The sequence below is a fragment of the Nyctereutes procyonoides genome, unplaced genomic scaffold (genome assembly GCF_905146905.1).
Source record: "Nyctereutes procyonoides isolate TBG_1078 unplaced genomic scaffold, NYPRO_anot_genome, whole genome shotgun sequence".
NCBI lineage: Eukaryota > Metazoa > Chordata > Mammalia > Carnivora > Canidae > Nyctereutes > Nyctereutes procyonoides.
The window spans coordinates 6,844,926-6,864,776 of NW_026575140.1; the positions used below are offsets into that span (position 1 = coordinate 6,844,926).

The window sequence follows — 19,851 nt, forward strand, 5'->3', positions numbered from 1 at the left end:
GCTGGATTGGTGGTGGGACCGGGCGGGTCACCTTTGTTGGAAAGGGAGGTGTGGCTGTTGCGGTATCCCGCCCTCCCCGCCCCCACCTGGCGCACCTAGCGGCGGGGCGGGGCTGCCGGGGTGGGGCGGGGCAGGGCAGGCGCCTTCCCACGGGACTCCAACCCGGAACTAGTCTCGGCTCCCTTGGGAAGGCCGCGGCCCCTGTCCAGGAGCCGGAGCCTGACCCGTGAGTGCGGGCCACGGGTCCAGGCCTTGGACAGAGGGACACCCTCGTTCTCGGAGGCACCAGACCAGGCGCTTCCTTGGCCGGACGTTGGACGGTCTGGAAACTACAGGCGCTCCTGCTCCGGCTGGACCATGGCGCCCCCGCGGAACGTGGTGAAGATCGCGGTCCAGAAGCCTGACGCCATCCCGCAGCTCATCCGCCTGGACCAGGTCACTCGGCCTGTCTGGCCTCCATTCATCCCACCACCCACCACCGGGTCGCCCCCTTCCCCTCGGAACCGCCGGGTTCCTCCCCACATCTGCCCCACGAGTGACCTCTCCACTTGCAGGCAAAGCCCCTGGCCGCCGTTGTGAAGGAGGTGTGCGACGCGTGAGTGCAGGCCAGCCAAGCTGGGGAGGGGAGGGTAGGGGAGGGGAGGGGAGGGGAGGGGAAGGCAGGAAGGAGGGGCGCCCTCTACCTACCTGAGCCTCCGCTCCCCACTCCTCGCAGGTGGAGCTTGAGTCACTCGGAACGCTATGCCTTGCAGTTTGCTGATGGGCATAGGAGATACATCACTGAGAACGTGAGTCTCCCCACACCCCCCACACGCCCTGATTCCAGGCCCCTATCCCACCGTGTGATACCCCTCACTTCCAACCCACCTGATCTTGATTGCTCACTCATCCCACTGGAATGTGATCTTTCTTTTCCTGACTCCCTCACCAACAACCCCGATTAACAAGTCCTCGGAGCCCTTCTTGACTTCTCTCCCTTTCTCTCCATCTTCTCCAGAACCGCACAGAGATCAAGAATGGCAGCATCCTGTGCCTCAGCACTGCCCCAGTAATGCCCTTCCTGACCCCATCCCACTCCCTGCCCTTCTCTGCCGCCTAGCCCCGCTCTGGAGGGCCCCATCTAGTGGACATCTGAGACCCCACACCTCCAGTTCCTGCTCCTTCCACCCAGCCTCCTCACCTCTCCTACCCCTGCCAGGACCTTGAGGCTGAGCGGCTGTTGAGTGGGCTGCAGAGCGGGAGTCGTGAAAGGCGTCGGGAAACTCTGCAGCACCTTGTCTTGCTGGCCCCAGATGTGACCTTTGCCCAGGAGGTTATCAGTCGTGATGGGCTTCAGAGACTAGGCACTATCATCGAGGATGGGGATGAGTGAGCACAGGACTGTGGTGGGTGGTGGACACGGTGGGGCTAGGGGTCCTGGTCTGGCCCTACTCAACTCCAGATGTGCCCCCAGCTTAGGGGAGGTGCTGACCCTCACGCTGAGGGCCTTCTTGGAGCTCATGGAACATGGCATGGTGTCCTGGGAGACGCTCAGCATCCCCTTTATTAGGAAGGTGGGTTGGCTTTTCTAGGGGCAGCAGGTGAGGGCAGTGGGGTGGTGTCAGGGTCTGGCCTTCCATGGTGGTGAAATGGTAACAATCCCTATCCCTGTTACAGGTGGTGTCCTATGTGAACATGAACCTGATGGATGCATCTGTGCAGCCTCTGGCCCTCAGGCTGCTAGAGAGTGTGACCTTGAGCAGCCCTGCTCTGGGCCAGCTGGTCAAGAGTGAGGTGCCACTGGATAGGCTGCTGGTGCACCTACAGGTGTAAGTGTCTAGAGGTGGGGTTAGAATACCGATGAAGGGAGTGGAGCCAGACCCTGAATAGCCAGCTGAGCCCTCTTCTTGCCCCAGGATGAACCAGCAGCTACAGACCAAGGCTATGGCATTGCTGACAGCCTTGCTACAGGGGGCCAGCCCCACTGAACGTAAGGTTAGTGTCCTATCTGGTGACTGGATGGGGGTGGGGACAGGGACAGGAGCTGGCAGTCACTGTGCTCCATCCTGGGACTGCAGGATGGGTGTTCATGGTGGGGTTAAATCACCTAAGCCCCCTTCCCACCTATCTCAGCACATGCTTGACTACCTGTGGCAGAGAAACCTCCGCCAGTTCATCTATAAGGTAGGAAGGACTGGGCTAGGCAGTCCGCTCCCCACTTTTCCTCCCCCCTGGAAGCCTACACTCACACTTATGGACTGGTTCTTTTCCAGAATATCATCCATAGCGCAACACCACTGGGTGACGAGATGGCTCACCATTTGTATGTACTTCAGGCCCTTACATTGGGGCTGCTGGAGCCACGCATGCGGACGCCACTGGACCCCTACAGCCCAGTGGGTGCCTTTGGGGTACACAAGGCTGGGGTAGCTAGAGCACGGCCTTGAATCTATGATTCTGACACCCCCTTATCCCATGACGACCACCCCAGGAACAGCGGGAGCAGCTGCAGGCCCTCCGCCAGGCTGCCTTTGAGTCGGAGGGGGAATCTCTGGGTGCTGGGCTAAGTGCCGACCGTCGCCGTTCCCTCTGTGCCCGCGAGTTCCGAAAACTGGGCTTTTCCGTGAGCGACCCTCCCTAGCTCCCTACCCCTGCCTTACCACAGGGCTGCTGTTGTTCCAGAGGCCTGGGGCCCTTATTGCCTGTCCCACTTCCCCAGAACAGCAACCCCGCGCAGGATTTAGAGCGCGTGCCCCCTGGCCTGCTGGCCCTGGACAACATGCTCTACTTCTCTAGACACGCACCTAGTGCCTACAGCCGGGTCAGTAACAGGGTGGGTGGGATACAGCGGGATGCCCACCTAAGCAGGTCCCCATGGCCTTGGCTGTGCTCCCTGTCCCATTCTCTTTTTCTACCACCCCAGTTTGTGTTGGAGAACAGCAGCCGTGAGGACAAGCACGAGTGCCCCTTTGCCCGGAGCAGCATCCAGCTAACTGTGCTGCTGTGTGAGCTGCTCCGCGTCGGGGAGCCCTGTGAGTGGGACTGGGCACAGCGTGTCTGGGAACGGGGGACGGAAGGGCAGAGAGGGCCAGGGGCTGCACACACTTTCTCCCTGAGCCCCTCCTGCCCCCCTGCTCCAGGCTCCGAAACAGCCCAGGACTTTTCACCCATGTTCTTCGGCCAAGACCAGAGTTTCCATGAGCTCTTCTGTGTGAGCATCCAGCTGTTGAATAAGACCTGGAAGGAGATGCGAGCCACCCAGGAGGACTTTGACAAGGTGGATGGGGTGGAAGCAAGGAGACCTGAGCCAGGGAAGGGGCTGTTCTGAGTAGGGGTCCAGAGCACAGCCCTGAGCTGAACTTGGTGGCTCCAGGTCATGCAAGTGGTGCGGGAGCAGCTGGCCCGCACTCTGGCCCTGAAGCCCAGCTCCCTGGAGCTTTTCCGAACCAAGGTGAACGCACTCCCCTATGGGGAGGTGCTGCGGCTGAGGCAGACAGAGCGGCTCCATCAGGAGGGCACGCTGGCCCCTCCCATACTGTGAGTTGGAGGGAGTGGGTCCCCGTCCTGGCCCCCCTTCCTTCATGCCCCAGATGCCTTGCCCCAGGTCAGTCCCAGTTAGCAAGACTTCCCCTTACCTTCCTCCCCGCCCAGGGAGCTACGGGAGAAGCTGAAGCCAGAGCTCATGGGCCTGATCCGCCAGCAGCGTTTGCTCCGCCTCTGTGAGGGGACGCTCTTCCGCAAGATCAGCAGCCGGAGGCGCCAGGGTGGTTGAGTGGGCAGAGGGGTCCAGAGAGCAGCTGGGCTGGGGTCAGGCCACTCTCGTCATTCCTTCCCTCTTCCTCTCTGCTCATAGACAAGCTGTGGTTCTGCTGCCTGTCCCCTAACCACAAGGTGCTGCAGTATGGGGATGTGGAGGAGGGTGCCAGCCCGCCCACCCTGGAGAGCCTGCCTGAGCAGCGTAAGGAGGACGGGGCAGGGGGCAGGGTCAGCCACTTGCTTGTCCCGGGACCGCCTGGGTCCCAGAGGTCAACCCAGCCTTCTTCCTGCAGTCCCTGTGGCCGATATCAAGGCACTGCTAACAGGAAAAGACTGTCCCCATGTCCGGGAGAAGGGCTCAGGGAAACAGAACAAGGTGAGTGCAGTGGAGGCCGGGGGGGCTCCTTCCCCTACCTCCCACCCACACCTGCCCTGATCCCCGCTCTGTGCTCTCCACTTCCTGGCTCCCCCAGGATCTCTATGAGTTAGCCTTCTCAGTCAGCTATGACCACGGGGAGGAGGAGGCATACCTCAACTTCATTGCCCCATCCAAACGGGAGGTGAGTATCTGGGGCAGGCTGAGCCAGTTTGGGCGGGCGGGCCAGGGAAAGAGATGGGAAGCCCTCACGGGCTGGCCCCGTCCCAGTTCCACCTGTGGACAGATGGGCTGAGTGCCCTGCTAGGCAGTCCCATGGGCAGTGAGCAGACTCGGCTGGACCTGGAACAGCTGCTGACAATGGAGACCAAACTGCGGTTGTTGGAGCTGGAGAACGTGCCCATTCCCGAGCAGCCACCTCCCATCCCTCCACCCCCCACCAATTTCAACTTTTGCTATGACTGCAGCATCACGGAACCCTGACAGTGAGATTGGCTGTGGGCCACAGCTGCTGGCATTGGGGACCATGAAGGGCGGAGGGTGGAGGAGCCCAACACCCTGACCAGCAGAGGCTGCCGCAAAAATAAAGTCCGCTTGACTCTTGGGTGTGTGTCCAGCCAGTTCTGAGACTGTGGGCCAAGCCTGCCTTCAAACTGAGCTGGCAAATGAGATGGGGCATCAGGCCAAAGTCACTGCTTGGGGCCACAAACCCGGGCAGTGGCAGTTGAAGGACTGGTGTTCTGAACGAGGGCCTGGAGACAAGCTGGCCCTATTGTCCTTCCACAGGAGGAATCCTCAGCCTTCCTCCGTGCTGGGCCTGCAGAGAGGGATGGCCTATGGTCTGCACACCAGCCAGCTGAGGGCCAAGTGGCAGGGTGGCAGGTGTTGCCCTAAGTGCATGCCTTCCTGGGCCACATTAACAGGGGCCTAGTTTCCAGAAGGTTCCTGACAGTCCTGCTTGGCCCTGCCAGGAGTCCTTTTCAAGACTCGGAGGCCCTCTTGATGAGAGGCCTGTGGGACAGATGTGAAGCTGGGTCTGTTTTGTGCTGAACGGCAAACTCAAGAATCCAAATGTGTCCCCAGGTGGTGGGAGGATAGAACTGATGACAAGAGGGAATTCAATGCTGGAAGCCTTGTGTTCTGATTCAGATCTCCTGCCAGAGCATGGATATGGTGGGGGCCACAGACAGGCAAGGCCCCTGGGGGCAAAAGTGGCTGGGGGTATTAGGCCCTGCTGGAGGTCAGTTTCAGAGGCTGGTCCCCCACAGCGCAGGCTGAGAGCTGCCACCACTCTGACCTCCTCCATGCCTCTCATTACTTCTCTTTCTCAACACCTTCACACACACCTTTTTGAACAGTGTTAACCTTGAAAATTGATGAAATGGCATTTCCTTTGGAGAATGTGCTGGAGGCACACCCGCTTCTGACTCAGGCCTCCAGGGCCCAGCATGCCCACTCTTATGTTCAGACTTCCCACCACACTTGGAATAGTTCAAGTTAAACTTGCTATTGAGCTCAAGATGGCAATCAGGCGTGGGGATCCCAGATGCGTTAAATCTTCCAATACCATCAGTTCTTCCTCCCCAGTGTCTCCACTCCCTTGTCCAGGCCACCAGCATCGTGGCGAGAATCTGACTTCCTCCCTCCTGTCTTGTCCTTGCAGTCCTTAGTACCCAAGTGCTTTTTCAAACACGAAGCTGATCAGGTTATACACACTCACATGCACACTACCCCCATCCTGTGTTTTTCAGTGCCTCTCTGTTGTCCACGGGATAATGTTCACAGTTACCTGACTGAGCAGCTGGGATAGATGGGTTGCAGACATGTTGTGGTTGAGGATGTCTAACAAGAGACCTGTGGCTTGCAGAGTTCTCTGTGCGGGCTCCAAGCTGGCATCCTCCCTGCAGCCCATGGCACCCACCCCGTCCTCCCCAGCACCACCTCTGGCCTGCCATGTGTGCTTCCCTCATCCTTTGTCATTGCCCTCTTCCTTCCCTTCTCCTTTTTCACTGCCTTGAGTCTTTCCTTGATCTCCCAGGCTCTGTTCCTTGCTCTCCTAGGCTCCCAGGTCCAGGCACTGTTCCTCTATGCACACCCTATGCACTGGCCTGTCCTTGTCTGTCGGCTAATTTGCCTCCTCACCTGACTTGGGGACTAGGAGAGCTTTGGCACCTCTGAATCACCACATAAAGTGCAGTGTCTGCAGGCACTTGGGCAGCCGTGCTAGGTGCTCCTAGAACTGAGGGACAGATGGACAAAGTTGGTGGACAGATACTCCAATGACCTACCCAGAGATACTGTCTTTTTTTCTTCCTGAAGACAGCCTCACTGCATCCTTAATCACTGTGCTCCTCGTGATGTGCCTTTGCTGCAGGACATGCCCGGAGGCTCATGCAGAGAAAGGCATCCAGGTTTCTAGTCTCTCACCATACTGGGGAGGAAGTTAAGACTTGCTGGAGGCACCTGTAGGGCTTTTGGTCAGGTGTAAGGAAGAAATTGTCTACGTGCCTCTGGTGTTTTTTCCACATTGTCCCTGGGCTAGGGTGGGCTGCTTCACCTGAAGTGGGGGGTAGGGGCTGTAGTCTGAGAACTTCAGACAAGGAGGTAAGATTTGGAATTTTTAATTTTGTTTGGGTTTATAACAAAGTCTGTGGCTTGGCTGCTAAAGCTCAGTGCTAGTAGAGGCCAGGAGAGCTCCTAATAGGGAACAAGGTGAGGCACAGGCCTTAGGTGTGAGAAGTGGGCAGGGCAAGAGGCACAAGGTCTACTCTTCCCCAGTACCAGATGCATCCCACCTGTGGGCCTGGCCTCCGGATCCAGGCCTGTCCAGGAGAGCAGGAGCTGGCATTTCCAGCGGCCTGTGGAACATAAAGCTGGAACATAAAGCTGGAAAAGGCTCCTGCTGAGCCATAGGGCAGAGTGGGGCAGGAAGCCCGCTGGGCTGCCCTGGATTAGTCCTACCCCTAGTCCTAGAGAAAGGGGTTTATAGCTTGGGAAAGGGGCTTTGGGGGCATGTGGCAGAGGAGGGCAGGAGGCACTGAATCAAACCAGGTCAACAGGCCAGGAATGGGGACTCTGCTGAGGCACAGGGTTGGTTGCTGACCTGGCCTAGAGCGTTATGGTCAGGTCAGCCCCTCCCATGAAGCGGGACTGGACGCAGGTCACCTGGGGCAGTTGGGCTTGGAAGCACCTGACGGCAGCCATGCTGATACGAGGGCACATGGCCACATCTAACATCCGGAGCTGCTTGCATGCTTGCCCAACGGTATCCAGAGTTCTGTGGAGAGGCCTCTGATGAGCCCCTGAGCTGGCATGGGGACCCAGCCCAGCCCCTGTACCGTGACGTCCTCAGACAACTCACTGTTCTGTGAGCTGCCCACAGCTGGCCAGGTTGAGGTGCTGCAGCCTAGGCCAGGAGCTGGCTGCCTGGGACCAGCCCTCGTTGCTGAGGAGACTGCAGTGACTCAGCACCAAGCGCTCCAAGCTGGGGCAGCCCCTGGCCACGGCCACCAAGCCCTTGTCCGTGAGTGCTGGCAATAGGCTCAGTGACAATTGCCTCAGCTCAGGGAACTGGAGCACCTGCAAGGATGGGGGTGTGGAAGGGTATAGCATGGTACTGGGCCCCAGGGCCCTTCCAGGTTCTCCCACGCCCAGCCGGAGGAATGGCAAAGCCAGAAGTAGCAGAAGCCAAAGAGAATGGAACGTTTTCCAAGCAAGAAGTGGGTTGACTTGGGCCTGGGTCTAATGCCAAGATCCTCAGCGATCCACCCCCACTGCCCCAGCCCCACACCTTGGCCAAACTGGCATCAGTTAGTTTGCTGCAGGCTGTGAGGTCCAGCTCCCACAGGGCCTGCAGCATGAGCAGGGAAGAGCCCTGTGGCTGGGGAGAAGGGTCCTTGGGGCCCAAGGCTTGATGCTCCAGCTCTTGATGTAGCTGTGGGAAGAAGCTCCTGCTCTTCAGGTTCCTCCTGAGTTTGGCCCTCAAATGCTCCTAGACAAAAATACTTAGGAGGGGCAGGAAGGCAGCTGTGCCCAGGGCCCCCGCCACTCGCATGTCCTGTACCTGGGGCTCCTGTGTAGGTTCGTCACTTGGGTCCCCCAGCCCCAGAAGCCCCCAGTCTCGGAGCTCCTTGCACCAGGCCAGGCGCAGGACTGACAGGTAGGTTAGGGAGGCACGGATGGCCTGCTGGGTCCTGTTGGTGAGGGCCACACAGGAGGATAAGTCTAGCACCCTGAGGCTTGGGCCCAGCACTGGGATGAGGGAGTATACTGAGGCATCCTAGGAGGGAAGTGGAGAGGGGAGACAGCAATGGGCAGGTGGCAAAGGGTGGTGGTGGGGGGACACCAGGAGGAGTTTGCTGGAGGACTGAAGCCTAGATAGGCTGGGGCGGGAAGGATGCAGGTGCAAGTTTCTGAAGAACCTGCCCCGTCTGTGCTCCCAGACCTGGCTGGAGCCGTGCGCTGAGGCAGCCCTCTGACCACAGCTTATTGGACCATCATGGACATCTGACCTAGCTGAGCCAATCAGATGTGCTCCCTCTAGAATTTGAAGCAGAACTGTGAGGTCACTGTGGGGGTAGGGCTGCACCTGCCAGGAGCCCCAGCTAAGGGCAGAGTAGAGGAAGCTGGTTCATAAAGAAGTAAGAGACACAAGAACACAGGGCCCCAGGGAGAGCAGCTGAGACGCCTGGTGCTAATGGGAAGACGGGGTGGGGCAAGGCAAGAGGAGTGCCTGTGGAGGAAAGACCGAGGGACGAGGGACGAGGGACGGCTTTTAGGTTGGGAATGCCCTGGGCACATTGAGAGGCTGAAGAAACCATCCACTAAAGAGGGAGAGACTGACATTGCCAAGTTAGGGACACTGCCCAGGGGGACAGGGCTGAGCCCTACTGAAGGAACTGGCTGCAGCCAACAAATGATCGTGACTTGCAGGTCACATTACCTTGGTCAGACCTGTGGAGCAACCTCCTTGGGTAACCTCAGTAGCCATTCCCCACAGAGCCCCCTCGTGCCCTCCCTGCCTCCGGAACACCCGCTGGCAGTCCTCCTTCCCAGGGGACTTACAGGGGTCTCCAAGCACCTGGTGCAGGAGGTGTGTGCCGGCTTGTGGGCTGGGCCAGCCGGGTCCCCTTAGTCCTCCCTCTATCCGGGCCCACAGTAGGGGCTGAGGGGAGGATGCTGACAGGAGCACTGTCCGTCCAGGCTCCTCTCCCCGTGTCCTTAGCCCAGTTCTCACTGCTGTTCCCTGGCCATCAACACGGGGCAATGCCTCCTCGCTGCTGCAGTTGTAGCTTCCCCAGCCCCGAGGAGGGAAAGGAGGGGATGACGGGCTCACCTTGAGTGAGGAGCAGTAGGCCAGGCTGAGGGAGGCGAAGGGGGCTGGAGCTTTGCGCCCTGAGCCCAGGGCCCGGGCCAGGCCCCACCCGCTCACCCGGCCACACTCTGCCAAGTTCAGGCTGTGCAGCTCCTGCAGGGCCCCCAGGGCTGTGCATCCAGTGTCCGTCAGCCGCTGCAGCTTCCTCAGGCGGAGGCACTGCAGGCACGCCAGGCCGCAGCTGATGGCCAGGAGAGCCCCGTCAGCCAGTTCTGAGCAGCCACTGAGGTCCAGGGAGGTCAGGCCTGATTGCAGACGGCAAAGGGCAGCCACAGCCCCTGTGGAGAGGTCCTGGCAGGCACGCAGGCTCAGCTCCTTCAGCTGCAGCCCGGCCACCTGAGCCAGGGCCTTGGCAGCCTTGGGGAGCAAGCCGGTACCACTCAGGTCCAGGCCGCATAGCCTACCAGCCCTTTCCTTCACAAATTGCAGCAGGTTGTGGAAGGAGGGTTGGGAGCAGGAGAAGTCTTGGGGGCCAAGAGAGCCCTGGGCTGGGCCTAGCTCAAAGGTGAGGTGACAGTAGGCCAAGGAGAGGCGCTCCAGGTTGGGGGCACAGTGGCGGAACCGGCTGAAACTGAGGTCAGTCAGGTCCCACAGGCCAGCCAAGTTGAGCTCATGGAGGCCACTCCACACCTGCTGGACCAGCTGCGCCGTCTTGGGCTGAGCTATCGGCATGCCCGATAGGAAGAGGCTGTTGCAGCCACTGAGGTCAAGGATACGCAGGGCCGGGCAGCCCAGGACCAAGGCTACAAAGGACGCCTCTGTGGGGTTACCCCCACTGAGGCACAAGCTCTGCAGATGCGGGCCCAGGTGGTAGGCCACAGCCTCCAGCACCTGATGCGAAGCTGGCGAGCCACCCAGGTTGGTCAGGCCGACACACGTGATGCCCCTGAGGCCCAGGCTCTTGATGGCCGGAAGGGAGGCAGAGGACACAGGGATGTTGTACTGCACATTTGTCTAAGGGATGGCAGCAGGATGGGGGTTAGCCCTCTGGCCTCAGAGGATATTGGCCATCAGGTCTGGTGGCCAGTCACTCGCAGGTCAGGAAAGGGCCCTGTCACAATGGGGACCCACTGTGGTGTGCAGTGTCGTGTGTGGTTGAGGGGGTGCTGGTGGGAAGGGGGAAGATGAGTCACTCTGGGGCTCAAAGGGGATGCCTGTGAGGGGAGGGCAAGAATGTTAGCGATGGATGGGACTGGATGCCTACAGAGGAGCAGGGACAGGGTAGAGAGCTGGCCTGCTGGGTATAGGGGGTTGGGATAGCCTGGAGGAGAGCCAGAAAAGCCGCTAGGGGGCAGAAGGACTAAGTATGCTGGATCCCAAACTTTGGGACTTTCAAAAGGTGCCCTGAGACCCATGGGCTCAGCTCCCACTCCAGGGAGTCAGAGCTCAGCATTAACTAAGCAACCAGCCTCCCTCACTTTTTCAAGAGAATATAAATAGCCCTCAGAACAGCTGAAGGCAGTTAGAAGCAAAGCACTTGTCACTCACCAAGACTGTGGGTGGCCCAGGTGCCAGAGGCCTAGGTCAGGCAGTGAGCCCTAGATCCCCTGGTGGCCTTAGTATCTCAGCCACATGAATGTTTGCAAAAAGGGGTTTTGTGTATGTGTGTACCAACATGTGTGAGCCCCGCAGGATCCAGAGTTCAAGAAGTGCTTGTGACCCCTGGGGCTCATCTCTGGAGGGTCTGTCTTACCTGTCCAGATAAGGAAGGAGAAGCCTCCCACTTCTGTGGGATCTCAAGAGGATGAATCTTGAGGTGCCAAGAGTGTGGGGCTGGCCTTGCTATAGGGGAACAGAGGAATGAGAGTGGGAAATCCATGACTGGTGTGGGGTGGAGCCTGGAGGTGGGCTCAGGGCGAAGTTGGGGAGATAGCCTGGCTTGTCTAAGAATTTAGGGAATCCCAGTTTTCATAGGACCTTCCGCGATTTTGTGCCAGAGGGGAGTTATACCAGGTGTGGGGGAGGGAGAGGAGGGCTTGGCTTCTCCTCTGCTCTTGATGGATGGCTAGGTTGCTGGCAAATGGTACTAAAGGCTCTTGTTTTAATGTATCAACATGATCCTGATGCAGGAAAAGAAGCTCTCTAAAATATCTGTCCTGTCAGTCCCTGCAATAACAAGCTAATGCTCCCTGATTCTACCCCACAGAACGTCATCAAAAGGGATTCAGAAAGGTAGAAATGACACATAATATGCACTCCTGCAAGATACTTATCAACACGATTCTCCCAGGAAGACACAGGAATCCCATTCCTGCGTGGAGAAACCAGGCTGACTTCTGCAATGGAGAGAAGCAGCTCCTATAGCTGCCATCATGGGAAAGAACGTGTGGGAAGAAATGGGGGTCAGCTTCTGCCAGCTTCCACAGGAATCAGGGCTCAAACCAGGCTCTCTGTCCAGACCCCATCCCGGGATGTGGTCCTTGTGAAAGAGAGGAACACTTCCCACAGCTCCCCCTCGTGGACGCTGGGAGGCAGCGGACTAGTGGGAACCGCAAGGGCCTGGGTCCCTCTCTCAGATTTAGGGAGAGTGAGAAGATCCCAGTGGGCGGGGAAGGTGATTCAAGGCGAGGCAAAGATCTGGGAGGAAAGGTTTTAGAAGGAGGGGTAAAGCCGACCTCCAGCTGTTTCCAGGCCCTGAGACCGAGGGGCCAGTGTGATGATGGAGAGTGAGCTGTGGCTGCAAGTGCAAGACAGGGCCCGTTGCTGGTTGCTGAGGCAGCGCCACCCCTGCCATCATGTTGTGTCCCTCCCCCCACACGCTCCAGCAACCACAGTCCTTCATTTCCTTCCTTCCTGAGCCATGGGGGCCAGGAATGTCTTGTTCTCCCCTCTCCCACTGCCTCCCTACGAACAAGGTAGATGAGCAGCTGAGTGGGGGAGCACCGGCCATCAGCCTAGAGTCCAAGTCCAGGGCTGACTGGTGGCAGGAAAACCCCCCAAATGTAGGGGCAGAGTTTGGTCTAAAGGCTTTCCAGCAGCTGTTGGGAGATGTATGAGAGTGTGTGTTGAGATTTGAGACTGCCTCCCTGCTCCCCACTGTTTTCTATGGGGAAGGGACAGCCTCTAAGGCATCATCCAGGTGGTCTGCCCTGGACTCCAAGTGCAGGCGCCCAGGAGCAGCCCTTTCGGGATACCGATCATCTGTGGGGAGCAGAACAGCAGAAGGAGGAGGCTGCTGAGTTGTGGTCATTGGCCCCAGTGTAGGAGGGCCCTTCCTAGGCCCAAGGAAGATGCTTCTAGAGGTCCAAAGGAGGACTGTAAGCTCTAGCTTCAGCTGCCCTGTCCACAGAGGAGCCAACCAGCCCCCCTCTCCCTCCTTTCCCAATGCTGGCCTCCTAAGAGTAAATACCAAGTCATTTGGGAAGTGCCCTAAATCTGCTAAGAGGGACACACATCCCTTGACTGTGAGAGGCCAGGATTTCATTGTACCTTGTGAAGCCCTGAGCTGAGACTGTGGGCTTGTGTGCAGACTTGGAAAGCCATCTGATAGAGGAATGGCTGTCCTATCTGCTGGCACAGGAATCATATATTTTCTTCTGGAGAACAAAAGAAAATGTAGGCCCAGGCACCCATGGGCTTTAGTCTCTAGAGAAGAGTTAGACCTTGGGGTCATTTCCAGTGGCTCCGCTGGCCCTTTATAAATCCCCCAGGTAGGAGAAGGCAGTGGAGGGCAGAAGCTGAGTGGTCCAGAGCTTCTTCACGGTGACCAGCCCAGGAGCAGACAACCAGGGCTCTCCCCAAAATGCGCAGAGCCTGGGTGTGTGCAGTGGCGGCGGGGGGAGGGGAATTCCCTTATCTACTTTCTTATTTGAGAAAAAATATGCTTAAGTGGGGGCAAGTCACAGAGAATAAGAAATCACCAGTCCAGCACCCTCGCCTGGCCTGGTGAGGCCTAAACCCCAGCCATGCCTTGGTGAGCCAGAATCTTTGGTAGCACCTACTAGCAGGGGGCACTACTTCCTTACCATCTGGGCCCTGGGAGATGGCTCCTGCCAATAAGTTCTATAAACTACTCTCTGGGGCGTGGTGGTGGTGGGATGTCAGCAGAGCCCTAGGTGCCATGTACCCATGGCCTGGCCTTCCAGTGCTCCCAGCCCAGTCGACATCCCATCTAGAGCTCACGGTTAGCTGGAGCAGCCCCGGTGCCAACATGGTAGACTCTACGGTCTTGGACTCTGACCCTGGCCTCCTCGTCCTCACTCTCTTATCCTATGCCAGTCTACTACCGACTGCCCACTTTGCTACTCCTGCCCTCTCATTCTTTGCTGGACTCCAAGAACCTCTCCCCTGATCACCTCCCTTTGGGGTCCTGTGGCCCTGCCCCTGCCATGCTGCTGTGCCCCTTCTTCTTGCCCTGTACCCTCCCCCCGCAAGGCATTATGGAACCGCTGCCTCCTCTTAGTTTGTGCTGGGGGTACAGAACTCATTTGTGGAAGCCACAGACTCCCCTCTTGCCTCCCCCCCTGCCACCTCCACCCCTGGCTCTCTTATCCCCCTCAAGGTTTCTCTCCAAGCTCACCATTCTCTCCAGTCCCTGATGCAAAGGTGGCATCCTCCCCTTACTCCAACCTTCGACCTTCACAGAGAAGACCTGTTCTGTTTCAAAAAGAAGCCAAAGCCACCATGTGAGAAGACACTCCCTTTGCCCTGCTCACATCTACCAGCCAGCTCCCGGCAGGACCCATCCTAACTAATCTTCCTTCTCCTGCTCTCCTAATCCCCTTTTCTCCACTTACTGGACCTGCCCCCACCTTCTCCTATAGGAACCCACAGTCCCTGCCGTTCACTGCTCCTTCCTCAGTTTACAGATACCCCGGAGTCATAACTAACAAAAGGCCTCCATTGGTCCTACACCCTCTCTTCTCACCACTCCTGCTTCTCCCCTTTCCTCGGCACTCAGGCCTCTTGGCACGCCCATAGCATGCAGCCACCTTGTTACCTCTTGCCTCACCCACTCACCCCTCCATCACTGCCCCCACAGAATCTCTCATTCCTGGCAACAGCTCCCCGCAAGCACGGTCATCAACATTTGGGGGCTCCTCTGTAGGCCTCCCACGAGTATCCTTTCTTCCACACCACCTCCTACAGATGGCCAATCTCCCCCGTGCTATCTTCCACTGGGGATTCCATGGTTCTGCCTGCCTGGCTCTCCTATCTTCTTGCCTGCTCCCCATCAGCCTCTTTTGGGGCCACCAAAGAAGAGAGGGACCCAATCCACAGAGGAGTGAGCTCCACCAAAGGGGTACTTTCCACCCCACCACACATGCACACACATGCCCACACTATCCGTTGCCCTCACGTGCACCCTGGTAGACTGCACTTCATCCCATTCCAACTACTTATTTGCAGTCCACATCTTTTTTCCAGAACGCAGACCCTGGGAACCTGAGGGAACTTGCCAGATACACGGAGGCAACACACATCTGAATTCACTGTCTTGTCCCCTGGCGCTGCCCCTTCTCCTAAACTCTCAGTGCCCTCTACCAGGTCACCAAAGTCAGAGATTGGGGAGCCATTCTAGACCCTCCCTTACTCTGCACACCCAGTGACCAAAGTCCCTTGCATCTCATCTCCCCAAGACACTGCAGCCTGTCCCCCGGCTCCCAGGGTCTCCCTCTTGCCTTAGTTCAGGTTCTGGTATTGTCTCTCAGAAATACATTATAGCAGTTTCCTCTTCTGAGGGTCCTGGCTCCAGGTCTTTCTGGCTCCAATCTAGCCTTGGTACTGTCACCAGATGATTCTTACAGAAGGCAAACTGTGCTCTTCAACCCCCTGATGATTCTCTCCTCCGCGGGCTGGAGCCCTGCAGCACTGGAGCCCTGCCAACTTCAAGAGCTCCAGCTTACCCTTGCCCGCCCCCTTCCTCCCCAGCCCTGGCTCTGGGAACGGCAGCTTCTGATGGTTGTCTTATGCTGCCAGGCCTCTGCTTGGCTGCTTTTTCTGTTTGGTCATAGGGCTAGGGTGGCACCTACTCCTACTTGTCTATTTAGCAAATATTTATTCCTTTTTTCTAGGTTCAGCACAAGCATCCCCTTCTCCATGAAGTCTTTCCTAAATCTTCTCTCCATCCCCCGTGTGCTACACAGGACTTTGAGTGTGGTACCCCTACTCACTCCTTTTGGCTTGTGCTTACCTCCCTCTTACTACCAACTCTCAAGTGCTGTGCACAGGGTGAGGCACAGACAGGCAGCATCCATCTGAGTGAGTGAGGCCTCTGTGAGCAGCTCTGGTAACTTGCCCTTCTGCCCTGTGAATATTCCAAGCCTCTGTGTTGAGACTCTGGCCTCTACCTCTCTTCTTCCTCCCCTAAGACAATGTGGCCTCCAAATTTGCCCAGCAAAGAGGCCACAAACCTCAGAGGGACTTCCTCAGCAAACCGTGCCACACTGCCGCTCCCACCTCTCCATGTCCTGCGCAGGAGAGGTGACATCCTCTCCACCCTATCCAAGACCAGGCCTTGTATTACCTCAGGTGGCATCCTCTATTTCTCACGTCTCTTCTTCATGCATTCACATTCACCCCTCCTCTATGATTCTCCTCAGCATATGAACACATTTGAGATTTCTCCCATTGAAAATTCTTTGTTGAATCCCCTCAACCTCTCATTATTGCCCTATTTATTTCCTTCCTCTCCTGGGGAAATTTCTTGCAAAAGAGGTCATTTTCTATATGTCCCTTCTTATCTCATTCACTCTTCCACCTTCCTGGCTTTTCCCCCCAGATGTCAAATGTTGCTGAAGTCACTGGGGACCTCCCTGGACCTCAGACATCATGGACAATATCCGTTCTTTATTTTCTGGACTCTTCATGGGATTTGGCACTGTTAGTCATGCACTCAGTCCTGTAAAGCTCTCCACTTTAGATCCCTGGCATCTCTTCTGTAGGTGCCTCCTCCTTCCCATGCCCTTGGACTGGTGTACTCCTCTGGGGTATTCTGTGACTTGCTGTTCCTATGGCTTTTCATGTGCTTCCTGGGAGATGTGACTTAGATCCATGGTTTCAACCTCCCCTCATTCTTTAATGATACCCAACTCTGTATTTAATATCTAGACCCTTCTCTTGAATTCTTCACTCAGAAATCCAACAACCAACTGCCTCTCACCATCTAGATGCCTCATACTTCAAATTTTCAACAAGTCCAAATCAAATTTCTTTAGACACTAAGCTCAGTGACATTAGATAGATAACGTGACAACAGACCCTACTTTTATACACACATTTAATATATGACAGAGGAGGAGTCCAACACAGCAGGAAAGAGGAAGATTATATGTAAATGGTATTAGGGCTATTTGAAAACTCATCAGTTTAGCTTCTTACCTCAGAGCATAAATCAAAATAAATTTCACCAATTAAAAATTACTATAAAAATTCAAGCCATTAAACAGAATAAACAATTTTGTTGTGAACCTAAAACCTCTCTAAAAAATTGAGTCTAAGTAAGAAAAAAAAAGGAAGAGAAATTTGAGTGTACATTGAACATTGAATCACTGAAGAGGTAAGGGGTCTCTAAGTTTAAAAAGCAATGGAAGAAATAAGAAAGCAAAAGATATTCAGAATCAACAACATAGAAATTTAACCTCTGTATCTCAGAAATAAGTATGTATCTACAAATCAAATACAAAGGCAAATATATTAGGAATATGTTTCAATAAGTATCTGAAAGATTCATCTCTTTAATGTATAAAAGGTTCATACAAACTGATAAAAAAAAATACGAAGATGCCAACGGTTAAATGGATAAAAACCATGAATAAACAAGAGAGGGAAATACAGCTAATGAGAAAACTCAGGAGTAATTAAAGAGGTCAAAATGAAAACAAGGAGCTGTCACTGCTTGCCCTTCAAACTGTCACAGATGTGTACGTTCATCTCCTAGCTGGGCTGTCTCCCCACACCCTGACTCACCCTCTCCAGTCCATTCAGCATGGCAGAGTTCTAAGACACATCACATCATATCACTCCCCTGCCTTAACATTCCTTTAAAGGCTGCGTGATGGTCATCAGGATGGAGCCTTAGCACTAGTGCCAGCCTTTGGTTTGACCCCTCTCTGGCCTCATCTCCCATCACTTCTACACACATTTTAGTTCTAGTCATATGGAACTTGTGTGGTTGTTACCAGAACTATTTCATATTTCACATCTTGGTGCCTTTACCTGTGCTGTCATCAGTGCTGGAAGACCAACCTTCACCCTCATCCTATCCCATCAGGAAGCCTTCCCTGATGCTGCTGGTCTCCTCTAGATGTCCTTCTTCCTGTTCTAGTGGCACCCATAATTCGTGTCACAGCATCAAGCACATGATATCATGGTCACTCATGTCCTTGTCTTTCTCCTTCACTGGGGTAGGGGACTATGTCTTACTCATCTGTAGAGTCCAGGCACTGTACCCAGAGTCAAGTGTATGAATGTAATGTATGTCTATGAATGGATGAATGAATGGACGATGTATAAGCAGGGCCGTGGGCAAACTGAAGTGAGATACAACTGAGAATGGGCCAGGTGAGGGTGGCCACCTTACCTCCCGAAGGGCATTCTGGGCTGCAGAGTACCAAGCCCGACTCACGAGGGAGGCCTCTTTCTGATCTGACAGAGGCAGGAAGATCAGAATATATGTGAGCATCTGAGGGGAAAAGACAGAGGGCATTGGGAACTGTTAGAACTGGGGGCCTTTGGAACCATCTCCAGTTCATAGTACCATCACTCTAAGGGCACTGAGACACTGGCTTCTATCTAGTTCATCTTGAATCCTAAGCTTCATGGGGTCTTCACTTGGCTCTCCAGCCTCTGAGCATCTTTATTGTGAACAAACCATTCCCGAGCCCTGCCTGGATGCAGGTTTGTACAGACTGATAAAAAGCAAACTTCCCACTCAGTTTGGTAAAAAGAGCCTGGGCATTAAGACCAGGTAAAGCTAGTTCAAATCCTTACTCTATCAACTGACCTCTCTGAGCCTTTCTTTTTCTAATCTGTAAAATGGCAATCGTAGCAAGATTTAAATGGGTTGTGGTGAGAATTTAAGAACAGTAAAGTGTTTTGCACAAGACCTAGGACACAGTAGGTCAGGTGTCCTTCTCTGAACTTTGGAAATCACACCCCTTCCTCCTGCCCTCACAGATCAGGCTCTGGGTCCTCCCTCTTTTCCCATCTTCTCCACTGCCTTCTCAGCTGGCTGTTAAGATATGATCCCAGCAGAGCCCAGCCCAGGTGCTCAGGCCCTCCCTCCACCTATGGCCTATGAGGTTGGGGATCATGAGGTTGGGGGCCCTATCAGGGATTGGGGAGGGAGTCACTGGTGAGGCAAAGAATGACTTAATATTAACTATTATTTTCTTCTGAAATCGTCCCTCATGGGCTCTTAAGAATCTCTGTTTTCTAGAGCTCCACTCTCCACTCTAATTGGCCTGTTTCTGGATTCTTCTGTGGCTTCCAGGGCTCAGACCTGGGTCTTTCAATCTTTTAATTTTTTTTAATTTATTTATTTATGATAGTCACACACACAGAGAGAGAGAGAGAGAGAGAGGCAGAGACATAGGCAGAGGGAGAAGCAGGCTCCATGCACCGGGATCCCAATATGGGATTCGATCCCGGGTCTCCAGGATCGCGCCCTGAGCCAAAGGCCGGCGCCAAACTGCTGCGCCACCCAGGGATCCCTCAATCTTTTACTTCTTGGGATAATAAATTCATTTGCATGGCTTCAACAGTGACTTCTACACATAATACCAACAATTCAATATCCCCATATCGTCTCATCATTCATGTGATAGTCTGGTGTTGCCAATTGTCCACAGGGTCCGTCATCTAAATGTTTTACCATCACCTTTATCTCAACTAAAATTCATATTCTCAGTCCAAAGCATCCCTTCCTCCCAATTTTCCAGCATCTGAGCTTCAATGCCAACAGTGCATCTTGCCTGAAGATCCTGATAATACTTACTCTTTATGCTCTTCTGTCCTTTGCTGTCAGATACACATGTACAACACAGGCTTAGGCCAGGATAACACAGACTCATTCAAATCCCAGCTCTACTACTTCCAAGCTGTGTGACCTGTGTGACCTGTGTGACCTGATGCAAGGTAACTGACTTCTCTGAGTTTCAGTTTCCATACCGTGTGTGTGTGTGTGTGTGTGTGTGTTTAATAGACATGATGTGCTTGACATCTACTAGATGTTCCATAAATGATTGCTGGATTGCTGTTACAAATATTTCTACCTTTGAAATTTTAGCACCTCAATAGCCCAGAACTTTATCACCCCAGACCTGGATTCCTTCTGCAGTCTCCCACCTGACCTCCCTGCCTCCAGGCTCAGCCTGACTAGTCATTCTGCACACTGTGACAAGGTTAATTTTCCTAAAAAACAGCT

General features: G+C 55.1%; 2 protein-coding genes across 13 annotated transcripts; one reads left to right on the forward strand and one right to left on the reverse strand.

Annotated features, from left to right (window-relative positions):
• The first annotated feature begins 48 nt into the window (after positions 1-48).
• On the forward strand, positions 49-4,715 carry ELMO3 (engulfment and cell motility 3). 5 transcript variants are annotated; one of them, XM_055305637.1, is made up of 20 exons: positions 49-435; positions 555-595; positions 716-788; positions 998-1,048; positions 1,199-1,368; positions 1,454-1,553; positions 1,657-1,808; positions 1,896-1,974; positions 2,113-2,163; positions 2,253-2,375; positions 2,471-2,602; positions 2,699-2,800; positions 2,903-3,011; positions 3,120-3,256; positions 3,353-3,516; positions 3,631-3,743; positions 3,833-3,937; positions 4,029-4,111; positions 4,209-4,295; positions 4,382-4,715. In XM_055305637.1, exons 1-20 carry the CDS (start codon positions 358-360, stop codon positions 4,592-4,594), a joined length of 2,163 nt encoding a protein of 720 aa, XP_055161612.1. In that variant the 5' UTR covers positions 49-357; the 3' UTR covers positions 4,595-4,715. The 5 variants fall into 5 exon arrangements, with proteins under 5 accessions (XP_055161612.1, XP_055161610.1, XP_055161611.1 ...); XM_055305635.1 differs by having other exon boundaries at positions 1,896-2,163; XM_055305636.1 differs by having other exon boundaries at positions 1,896-2,163; positions 3,631-3,698.
• Positions 4,716-6,263: 1,548 nt separating this feature from the next.
• LOC129497107 (uncharacterized) lies at positions 6,264-18,233 on the reverse strand. Of its 8 annotated transcripts, XM_055305672.1 has the most exons (8): positions 18,007-18,233; positions 14,005-14,081; positions 9,447-9,776; positions 8,175-8,390; positions 7,902-8,102; positions 7,473-7,690; positions 7,277-7,388; positions 6,749-6,969 (listed from the first exon to the last, which is right to left on the reverse strand). In XM_055305672.1, exons 1-8 carry the CDS (start codon positions 18,176-18,178, stop codon positions 6,838-6,840), a joined length of 1,458 nt encoding a protein of 485 aa, XP_055161647.1. In that variant the 5' UTR covers positions 18,179-18,233; the 3' UTR covers positions 6,749-6,837. The 8 variants fall into 8 exon arrangements, with proteins under 8 accessions (XP_055161644.1, XP_055161645.1, XP_055161647.1 ...); XM_055305669.1 differs by lacking the exons at positions 14,005-14,081; positions 18,007-18,233 and adding an exon at positions 6,264-6,350 and having other exon boundaries at positions 6,907-6,969; positions 9,447-13,200; XM_055305673.1 differs by lacking the exon at positions 18,007-18,233 and having other exon boundaries at positions 14,005-14,271.
• Between the last annotated feature and the right edge of the window lie 1,618 nt (positions 18,234-19,851).